The sequence below is a fragment of the Chrysochloris asiatica genome, unplaced genomic scaffold, assembly GCF_000296735.1.
Source record: "Chrysochloris asiatica unplaced genomic scaffold, ChrAsi1.0 scaffold00007, whole genome shotgun sequence".
In the NCBI taxonomy this organism is placed as follows: Eukaryota; Metazoa; Chordata; class Mammalia; order Afrosoricida; family Chrysochloridae; genus Chrysochloris; species Chrysochloris asiatica.
In genome coordinates, this window is record NW_006408525.1 from 7138693 (window position 1) to 7150120 (window position 11428).

The 11428-nt window shown below is 37.3% G+C and overlaps 1 protein-coding gene across 1 annotated transcript in view; it reads left to right on the forward strand.

Annotated features, from left to right (window-relative positions):
• PPM1D (protein phosphatase, Mg2+/Mn2+ dependent, 1D) overlaps positions 1 to 8365 on the forward strand; it is a 48323-nt gene extending 39958 nt beyond the window's left edge. The window contains exon 6 of the mRNA XM_006832355.1: positions 6858 to 8365. Within this exon, the coding sequence (XP_006832418.1) occupies positions 6858 to 7415 (558 nt within the window). The 3' untranslated portion in view covers positions 7416 to 8365. The remainder of the gene's footprint in view (positions 1 to 6857) is intronic.
• Positions 8366 to 11428: the final 3063 nt, after the last annotated feature.

Genomic DNA, 11428 nt, shown 5'->3' on the forward strand with positions numbered 1-11428 from the left:
GCTATGGACTGCCAAAAGAACCAATAGATCCGTTTTGGAAGAAGTGCAGCCAGAGTGCTCCTTAGAGGCCAAGATGGCCAAACTCCGTCTCTCATATTTTGGACAGATTGTTAGGAGGGAACAGTCGCTGGAGAAGGATATCATGTTTGGTAAGGTGGAGGGTCAGAGAAAAAGAGGAGAACCCCCAATGAGATGGATTAGCCAAGTGGCAGCATCGATGGACTCAAGCTTGGCAACAGTAGTGAGGTTGGCCCAGGATCGGGCAGTGTTTTGTTCTACTGTGCATAGGGTTGCTATGGGTTGATACCGACTCGATGACACCTAACAACAACATAATGATCCTATAGTCAGTATTTGGAATCATTTACTTTATACTAATTTTCTTTCAGGAATCTCTTACCACAACTTTTTTTGTTTCTTTAAAACCCTTGAATAATGCAGTTTAAAACTTCTGACGCCTCTTCATTCTTTTTTCAAAGCCGTGAAGGAGTTTATGCTCATTTGAATATTTCCCTATTTCTGAATATTGACTATATTAATTTATTAAGTTCAATATCCAGACCTTTTTTGTTTTCTTCTGCCTTTGAATAACTGACCTTTTGGCAGACTAGAAAAGGAGGTAGGTATTAGTTAAGGTAAGGTGAGGATGAGGGGACAGAGGATATTGTGGTAGGACTAAATATTCATAATATTGACCTCATTCATATAAGTAGTATTAAACTTACTGTCAAACATAAAACTTATTGTGGTCTGCCAACTGATAGTAATAAAATTGTATTTAAAGTATATTTAAAAATTTTTTTAAATAAAATTCTGAGAAATAATGACTCATCGAATAACAATACCAAATAATAGCAGGTTTAGATATACAGGTAGTCCCTGACTTACAACGTATTAGAGTTATGTTGAACCACACTTAATGAGTGTTGTCCTTTTTTTTTTTTTTTCCTTTGTAAATCTTATCATTAGTAATATGTGCAGCACGTAATTTGCTGATGTTATCATTCTCAGATGTTCACTCAGAGATGTTCACTTTTATGATTTACTGTTCAAAACACTGCTGGATTTATAAAGACACTGATAACAAAAGGCAATAATATAAAGAAAACTGGAAACAAAGAAAAGGTAATTGGACTTACGTCAGAGCTGTCTTACAACAGAGTCATTGGATGGGAACCCTGTTGTAAATCAGGGGCTGACTGAACAATAGTTTATATGTACACATGGTTATTTGTTCACCAACTGATCTCACCCAAATAAGGGAAAATATTTATACCATAATACAAGATAATTTGTATTATTAGATCTGACCTTATAAGTAATAAAGGCAAGTTTCTATCCAAGTAATTGGTTTTTTCTTTTCCTTAATTGATTTAAAGGTGGGTACTGTAAGTACCTCATATTTATTTCAGTGTTATAGTTATTTCATATTTAGTAGCAGCTAAATAAATATAATGACATTTTGCTTAATTTTGAATGATTTTTAAGACTTAATTTGAATTAGGTTTAAGACATATCCATATTTAGACTAGGTTTATCTGTATATGTTAACATCTCAACTTCTTGTTTGGTCCTCATGTAAATTAATAGTCAGGTCTTTGGTTTGGTTTTTAAGTGAAATAGTTCCATGGCACCCCTTACTTGTTTCATCCTTTCTTTAGAATAAAGCTACCTTTACTTGTGTTTTATAAGCCAAGAGATGTGAGTATAGGAAGGAAGGATAGGGAAGAGTGGGAAAATTCTCTCAGAAAAGTCAATACTTCAGTTTAACTGTGCTCTAAGTACAACGTGTGATTAGTTGTATAATATTAGATTATAGGATTGTTGTTGTTAAGTGCTGTTGAATTAGTTCTGACTCACAGTGACCCTGTATAGGGTTTCTGAGTAGTGGCTGGTAGTTTTGAACCGCTGACCTTGTGGTTCAAAGTCCAGTGTGAACCAGGACTGTAGCGACACACCAGGACTGCTGTAAAGATTACAGCCTAGAAAATCCTAGAGGGCAACTGTATTTTGTCAAACGGATACACTGTGAGTCAAAATGGACTCAATGACACCAACCACCACCAACAAAAATCTATATCACAAAAATGCTTTCTAAACTTAGAAAACAGCTGCAGTACAAAGAATTAATTTGGGTAAGTCTTAAAAAAAAAAAAAGCCACTACCTATGCTAACAGATACAATGTATTCCCACAGAATGCCAATAAAAAGAGAAGAAAAAGTTCAAGGAGAAAGTGGGGGGAAGAGAAGCCAGCGCACCGCACCTGTAGTGTCAGAATAATAATCAATGGATTTAAAAAGAACACAGCACAACAGAAATGATAATAAATTGTGTTAACTCTGAAAACGTTCCACTGTTTTTCTTTTGTAAAGAAATGTCACCTGATTTCTAGTCTTGTTCTCCTTGCTAAAGCCGAATATTATGTTTTTAAAAATGGCTTTTGGATGATAGTACCTTTTTCTTATATATAAATTACTAATATGTGATTAGCAGTTGGGAGCCTTCTCTTTACAGAATTTAAGTGCTCCGTGGTCATCTTGCCTTTTCTTTCTCTGTATTAAGGCAGCAGTAACTCTTGGGTAGGAGTCCTGGTGTAGCGCTGTAAGATATGTCCTGGACTGTTGACCACAGGCTGACGGTTCAAACTCACCAGCTGCTCCTTGGAAACCCTCTTCAGGGTCACTATGAACCAGAACTGACTCGACGGCACTTAACAACAACTCTTGGCCAACAACTGTGACTACATATATGTTTTTTTTTTTGGTTTTTTTTTCCCATATATGTATTTTTTTTTTTTTTTAGAACATACCTATGACAAGGTTAGGCATTTGAATCAACCTACTCTGAAGGAGCTCTGGTAGCGTAGTGGTTACGAATCGGGCTGCGAACCTTAAGGTCAGCGGTTCGAAACTACCAGCCGCTCCGCGGGAGAAAGATGAGGCTTTCTACTCCCGTAAAGATTTACACCCTCGGAAACCCTGTACAGGGTCGCTATGGGTCGGACCCGACTCGATGGCACTTAACAACAACAACAACAACTGACAAAGTGATAAACTCACATACAATTCTCGTTGTTGATATTACCAGTCAGTTAGCAGCCTACCACTTAACCCAGTGTGCCACCAAGGCGCCACATATATTATGTAAATATTCTAGAGCAGAGAGTGTTCTGTTATCCTTACGTCAACATTCGTACCGTGAAATAAGGTTGCTAACACAACAGATAATAATACTACAGCAGATAAAAATAATTCACTTTGAATAAACCATATAGTGTAAAATTGAAAAAGTGAGCCAATGACTTCCGAAAGAAAATACATTGTTATTAAAAAAGAGAGAGAGAGAGAGGAGCCATGTATTTTGGGCTGTACCAGAGGAAGAAGTAGGTTTTCTGTCCGTTTCTCAGCTCCAAATTCCATTGGCCCTAAAGTCAATGGTTATTTTATTGATTTATTTTTCAGTAAATCATGTTTACATCAATGGTTAAATTGAAATGGTTTTAGAAACAAGATTTTTAAGGCTTTCATTTCTCCTTTTCCCTAAAATTTAGACTCATTAAAGGAAACATTCTAATAAATATACTTTTACATAGCAATTTCTAGAAGAGTGTTTATTCCTAGGGAGTTTTCTCTTAAAGAATGATCAGATACTATGTCTTGTTTAATTACTGCTCTACAAAAGGGCTCACTGGGGCTTTTCAGAATATATGCAGTTGTTTAATGGATGTTATTAAGAGAGTGCCCAGTTGAGGGAAAGGAGTTCTGGTAGCGTAATGGTTAGGAGTCGAGCTCCCAACCTCAAGGTCAGCAGTTCCAAATTACCAGCTGTTTCTCAGGGAAAGATAAGGCTTTCTGCTCCAGTAAAGATTTACAGTCTCGGAAACCCTGTACAGGGTTGCTGTGAGTCGGAACCGACTCCACGGCACATAGCCACCACCACTTCTAGTTGAGGGAAATTAGTCACACAGCTAGAAGAGACACAGGAATTTTGCTGCAAGCCTGTTTTTTGATAAACTATTGAGTCAATTATTTTCTAAAATATTACTACTTTGGAAAGTTTTTGTTTTAATAGGAAGTTTCGAGATTTTTTGTCTTGTGATAGGAGGATTTTCTGAGTATAGTACTTCTAAAGAAGTGGTTCACTTCTGAATCACCCTGTGATGCTTTTAAAACAAATCCCCAGGTGATTTTACATCTATATTGAGAGTTGTCCCGCCCATAAGGTTCTATATGCCCCACTTCCCATATTTTGCCCCATGTTTGGCAAATGGAAGTTGCTTTTATGTTGGATTTCACATTTTTCACACTACTAAATATTCAGAAATTAAAATTCAGTAGGAAGTAGGAATTTGCCAAAAATGTAAACTAACTTTGTCATTTATCCTAGCATAAACCCCTCTCTCATAATAGTTAGCTATTTTATGTCAAAAGGCCATTCTGGCTCTATAATTGTTTGATTTTATATTGATAGAAGAGAACAGAGTATACAAGTCTATAAATCTTACTATCTTTGAATAGAAACCTGCTGTTTTTCATTCTTGACATCTTAAGTTGTAACTTTAACTTCTCTATTTTCAAGAGCAAGTTTCAGAATCTGCTCTGACATCTATTTTGGTCTTCTCTTTCTTTCCTGTCTTTTTAATGACTTTTGCTTTCTTCACATATGTATGATGTTCTTGATGTTATCCACAGTTCCTTTGTTCTTGAATAATTTGTGTTTAATGCATCAAATCTGTTCTTAAGGTGGTCTCTAAGTCCTGGTAGGATATACTAAAGGTTATAATATTTGGTTCTTGTGGAGTTGGTTTAATTTTCTTCAGCTTTAGCCTAAACTTACATATATGAGCAACAGATGGTCTGTTCCATAGTCTGCCCCTGGCTTTGTTTCGACTGATAATATTTAGCTTTTCCACTGGTGGATGGTGTGTAAATTTGAATACTAGTGGTATTAATTGGTCTTCCTTGGAGACATACGGATATCCTACCACAGACAGTGTTGTATTTCAAGACTTGGAAATGCTCCTTTTGACAATGAATGTGACGCCATTCCTCTTCAATTTGTCATTCCCAGAATAGTAAACCATATGATTGTGTGATTCACAGTGGCCAATACTAGTCCATTTTAGCTCACTAATGCCTAGGATAGCCAAACTTCGTCTCTCATACTTTGGACATATTGTTAGGAGGGAACAGTCCTTGGAGAAGGATATCATGCTTGGTAAGATGGAGGGTCGGAGAAAAAGAGGAAGACCCCCAACGAGATGGATTGGCCAGGTGGCAGCATCAATGGACTCAAGTGTGGTAACAGTAGTGAGGCTGGCCCAGGATCGGACATTGTTTTGTTCTGCTGTGCATAGGGTCACTATGAGTCGGTGCCGACTTGATGGTACCTAACAACAACAACAACAATGCCTAGGATATTAATTTTTATTCATTCGACTTCATTTTTGATGACTTCCAATTTTTCTAGATTCATTCTTCATACATTCCATCATCTGTTCATTTATTAATGAATGTTTGCAACTGTTTCTTCTCATTCTGAGTTGTGCTAAATCAGCAAATGAAGATCCCGAAAGCTTTGTTCCATCCATGTCATTAAGGTCAACTGCTTTGAGGCGGCACCTCTTCACCAGTTTTATTTGAGTGCCTTCCAACCTGAGTAACTCATCTTCCAGCATTACCTCAGGCAATGTTTCACTGCAATTCATATGGTTTTCAGTTGGTAACCTTCCAGAAATGGTCCACCTTTCCTTCTTCGTAGTCTGTCTTGGTCTGGAAGTTTATCTGAAACCAGTTCGCTCTGGGTGACCCTGCTGGTATTTAAAATACCAGTGGTACAGCTTTCAGCATCACAGCAACACACAAGCCACCACATACAACAAACTGACAGTTGATTATGATGTTGGTGGGGAATCTTGAAAGTACCATGGACAGCCAGACAACAAACAAATCAGTCTTGGAAGAAGTACGGCCAGAATGCTCGCTGGAAGTGAGGATGGCGAGGCTTGTCTCTTGTACTTTGGCAATGTTATCAGGAAGAACCTGTCCTTGGAAAGGGACATCATCCTTGGTAAAATGGAGGGTTAGAGAAAAAGAGGAAGACCCTCATGAATTGGATTGACACAGTGGCAGCAATAATGGGCTCAAACATAACAATTGTGAAGAGGGTTCAGGGTTGGGGTATATATGGTCCCTATGAGTCGAAACCAATGTGATGGCTCCTAACAACAACAACATGTTTTAACTGAAAATCTCTGTATGCAGGTAGGCATTTGTCTGCATTATCAGAAAATTAGGATGTTATTGATTTTTTTCATGGTCCCTGCATAACAAGGTTTTTGTGGAAAGTGATTAGAGCTATTTCAGCAGCATTTTGTTATTCTTATGTGTGGAATCAAAATATAAACAGCATACGAATTTCTTGGTCTTCTCCATGTTTGCATTCAGAATGAACAGATAAGTGTAGCAGTAGAGTCAATAGGTTCCTTTGATTATTTTGTCCATTTTGAAATCTTGTTCCTTAAAGTATCTTCTTTTTGGTTATTTGCTAATGGATAGAAAATACTTATGATGACATGAATTTTTACCGACTTGAATAGAGTCAGTGTTAATTTTTGATTTTCCCTGTCACCCTGAAGGCAAAGTGCTGTGTAACTGTTACCCTTCACATTGCCTTTTCTCACCCAGGTGGGCACCCACTGAGCCTTGCACATGGATCAGTAAATATATATTGAATGAATGAATAAATTCATGAATGAATATAATTACCCATAATTTTAATGACTTTGTATGTATACCACGTGACATGGATATGTCAAATTATAGGATAACCTGTTTCTTACTTTCTTGTTTTTCAGTCACTGGAGGAGGACCCATGGCCAAGGCTGAACTCTAAGGACCATATACCTGCTCTTATTCGTAGTAATGCCTTCTCAGAGAATTATTTAGATATCCCAGCTGAGTTAGCTCGAGGGAATGTCCAGCCTGTAGTCATACCCTCAAAAGAGCCAGAGCCACTTGAGGAAAATTGCACTAAAGCCCTGACTGTGAGGACACATGATTCTTTGAATAATAGTCTGTCAGTTGGCCTTGTGCCTACCAATTCAACAAACACCATCATGGACCCAAAAAACGTAAAGATGTCAACTCCTGGGCAGATGAAAGCCCAAGAAGTTGAAAGAACACCCCCAGCAAACTTTAAGAGGACATTGGAAGAATCTAACTCTGGCCCCCTTATGAAGAAGCACAGACGAAATGGCTTGAGTCGCAGTAGTGGTGCGCAGCCTGCAAGCCTCCCCACGGCTTCTCAGCGAAAGAACTCTGTTAAACTGACCATGCGCCGCAGACTGAGGGGCCAGAAGAAAATGGGAAATCCCCTATTGCATCAGCACAGGAAAACTGTTTGTGTTTGTTGAAATGTATCTGGGAAATGACCCACCCTGACACGCACACTTAGGATATAAGAGGGCTTTTTTGAAGTTGGTGCAGAAGTTGAATTTTTTTAATGGGAGAAAAAAAAAAGAGTGCATAGTTTCATGTTTTGGAATTCAACAGTTTTATTCTAGCCTTGTACCTGCTTGTATTATAAATGTGAATTTTGTAGCTGTTGGATATAAGTTGCTGTAAAATGTGTGTAAATTTGTATTCTTTCCAGAAACTCAGTCTCTGACTCTGATACTCAGTAATTGTGACAACAGGGCTAAATGCTTAAAAAAAAAAAAAAAAATCAAAAGACACTTAGATTTTAGAGATATGTCTAAACTTTTTAAAATGCTTATTATAAAATTTGTATACGCCACGTGATGTAATCTAGACAACTTTTTAAACTAAATTATTAAGCAAACTGGAAAAGTGATGTATTTTCATAGTGACCTGTGTGTGCCACTTAATGTTTCTTAGAGACTACTAATGTCTTTTAAAAAAAGATTTTTTATTTCTAATTTCATAACTCAGAACTAACATTTTCATAGAAGCAGACGTGTTGAGTCGTGCTAACGTAGCTGGATATTAGTATTAAAGTACTATGCAGTATCTCTAATTTCAGTAGCATTTTTCTAAAACATTAATCATCAGATCAACTCACCAAAACTCTTATTTTGCAGTAAAAGGAGGTGTGCTTGCCTAAAAAAAACAAAATACCCTTCTCAATCATCCCAGACATTCAGTGACATTGTTAGATCCTAAGGTAGTTACCCCCTTCTAGTGTTTGGCTTAAAATATGTGAAGTTTTTCTTGCTATTTCAATAACAGATGGTGCTGCTAATTCCCAACATTTCTTAAATTATTTTATATCGTACAGTTTTATTGATTATATGGATATATGTTTGTTCATCTAATAAATCAGTGAACTGTTCTTGTGTTGCTGGATTTTTGTTGTTGATTTGTTTTAATGGTATATATGACCTCTCTGTTGTACCATGATCATACTGTAGCTTAACAATTCATAGAATGTTCATTTTTGCATTCTGGCTTTTAAATATAGAATGGAAATAAGCTAACTTTCCAACAATAAGAATATGGTTAAATCAAGTCAGGTTTATTTAAGCATTTCATGAGATAGCATGTAGAAATTAAAAGTGAATGAAGTACTGTATATACTTTGAAAATATGGGAATAGAAATAGAATTAAAAGGAACTAATACTAGGATGGCTAAGCTTCGTCTCTCATACTTAGGACATATTGTCAGGAGGGAACAGTCGCTGGAGAAGGATGTCATGCTGGGTAAGATGGAGGGTCAGAGAAAAAGAGGAAGACCCGTAACGAGATGGATTGGCCAGGTGGCATCATTGATGGTGTCAAGGGTGGCAGCAGTAGTGAGGTTGGCCCAGGATCGGACATTGTTTCATTCTGCTGTGCATAGGGTCGCTATGAGTCGGTTCCAACTCGATGGCACCTGACAATAACAACAACAACAATACTAAAACACGAAGAGTGTATCATTTGGGGCTGGTAACCTGTGCTCTACAATTAGAAAATTTTGAAAATGTATCTACTTTTATTCATGAAGAGATTGAAAGGGGAATTCATTCCACATTTATTGTGCACTTACACTATGCTTGGAACTGTACAGTTGGAAGTATACCAGCTTTCCTTAGGACTGATTGGTAGTCAAGGAAAAACGTTATTTTGTGATTGGTGTTTTTGAATACTGAAGAGTTCATTTATACCACATCTATTCAAAGAAAAGACAGCACTAGTACATAGTTTTAGAGTCAATTTATTATGAAGGATTTTCCCACATTTTAGACTTAGAATATCTTAACTGCACCCAGTAGAAATCCAGCAAATCGGAATGTGGTGGTAGCTGTGTGCAGTCAAGTCAGTTCCCACTTATAGCGACCCTGTATAGGGTTTCTGAGGCTGTAATCCTTACAGGAGCAGAAAGCCTCATCTTTCTCTATGAGTGACTAGTAGATTAGATCTGCTGACCTTGTGTTTAGCAGCCCTGTTTGTAATCCACTTTGCTAACAGGACTCCTGAAATCTGAATGTGTACTGATGAAAATAAAAATCATTTAGCTACTTTTCACTTTTTTTTTGGCCAGCGGTCCTAAAAAAAAAAAAATGTAATCTCTTATCTATAGGAAGTTAATTTTATTTGATTAGAAAAATGGATCATATGTTTTTTCAAATCAATTTTTTAATATGAAAAGGTCATAGCATTCATTCCTATATCACATTATGTTTTAGTGCTAGAGTCCAGTTCCATATTCTACTTATTGTTAAGTGCTGTTGAGTCGGTTCCGACCCATAGTGACCCTGTGCAGGGTTTCCAAGTAGCGACTGGTGAGTTTGAACCGCCGACCTTGCAGTTCAATCTGACCTTGGGGTCTAGCACATACTAGTAGGCATCTAATTTTGGAAACATGTTTAGTTTGAGATAGATAACTGCAAACATTAAAATCAGTTCTTTTTTGGCTGTTCTTATGGGCTGTGGCTAGCCTTAGTATTTTTTTAAAGAAAGTTGCAGATATTATATAATCACAAATGGCTTTATTTGCCAATATAAAACTTATCAGTAGTAAAATGCATGATGGAAAATTCATGATGCATAAAACATTACAAAATGAAAAGACTAGGCAGCTGACATTTCCCTTTCCTCCATTTTCTGGTGTGTTCTTTCAGAGATAATCTATGCATAGAGACACAACTATCATTGGTAAGTGCCATCGAATCAGTTCGACTCATAGGACCCAGTATAGGTTTTCCAAGGAGTGGCTGGTGAGCTTGAACCACTGACCTTGCGGTTCAAACTGACTTTGCAGTCCAGCGCATTAGCCCACAGTGCCACTATCTCGTAACCTAATACTCTGAAGATGTTCTCATGTCAGTCCATCAACATCCTTGTTCTTCAGTATTCTAGTCACTGTATATGTTATTTATATTATTTAGCTATACCATTATATAAAAGAGTTCTGGTATGGTGCTGTAGGATCAGTACTGGATTGCAAGGTCGTCAGTTCAAAGTCACCAGCAGCTTCTCGGGTACCCTATACAGGGTCGCTATGAATCTGAACCAACTCAAAGGCACTTAATAACAATGATATAAATAGGTCTACATATTCGCTATGAGTCTGAACCAACTCAAAGCACTTAACAACAACAATGATATAAACAGGTCCACATACTGGTTCTTTTCCAATGTTTTATAGACTTGATAATTGATCTATGTATGTTATGCTTTAAAAATTAAAAGTATGTTTTAATTATCTATTACCATGTAACAATACCCGCAAATGTAACAACAACAACAACAAAAATATCTCCACAGTTTCTGAGAAAGGAATCTGCATGTATGTTAACTGGTTTACAATCACATGTGGTTGCAGTCAAATTACCAACCAGGGCTACAATAATCTGAAGGCTTGAGAGACTGGAGGCTCTGCTTCCCACAAGGTTTCTTTCATAGACAGCAGGCCTCAGTTTCTAATGAGAAATGCCTCTTTCAGAGTGCTGCTCACAACATGGCAATGAACTTTCTCCCACAGCAAGCAATACCGAAGAGCAAGGCAGAAGCCACATTGTGTGTTATAACCTAATTGCAGAAATGTAATGCCAGTGATTTTGCTATATTTTACTGATCACACAGACCACACTTGATAAAATGTGGGAGGAAACAACACAAGAGTGTAAATACTATGATATGGGTATCATTGGTGACCATTGTGGAGACTCAGTGTCACCATCTGGAGGTTAAAAGCATTTATCCTGTAAAATGCAGACTAGCATTGCGTTTACAAGCTGTGTAACAAGCATGTTTTGGTAACCAGCATTAATGGACAATGCTATTTTTCATCAACATACAGATACCTGGATGATGGCTCTAATAGGGTAAAGCATTTTTGTTTTAATTTCCCTCCCTGAATATACTACGTCCCTAACAAAAGTTGAAAGCAACTAATTTTGCAATATTAGTGGTTGCCTTAGG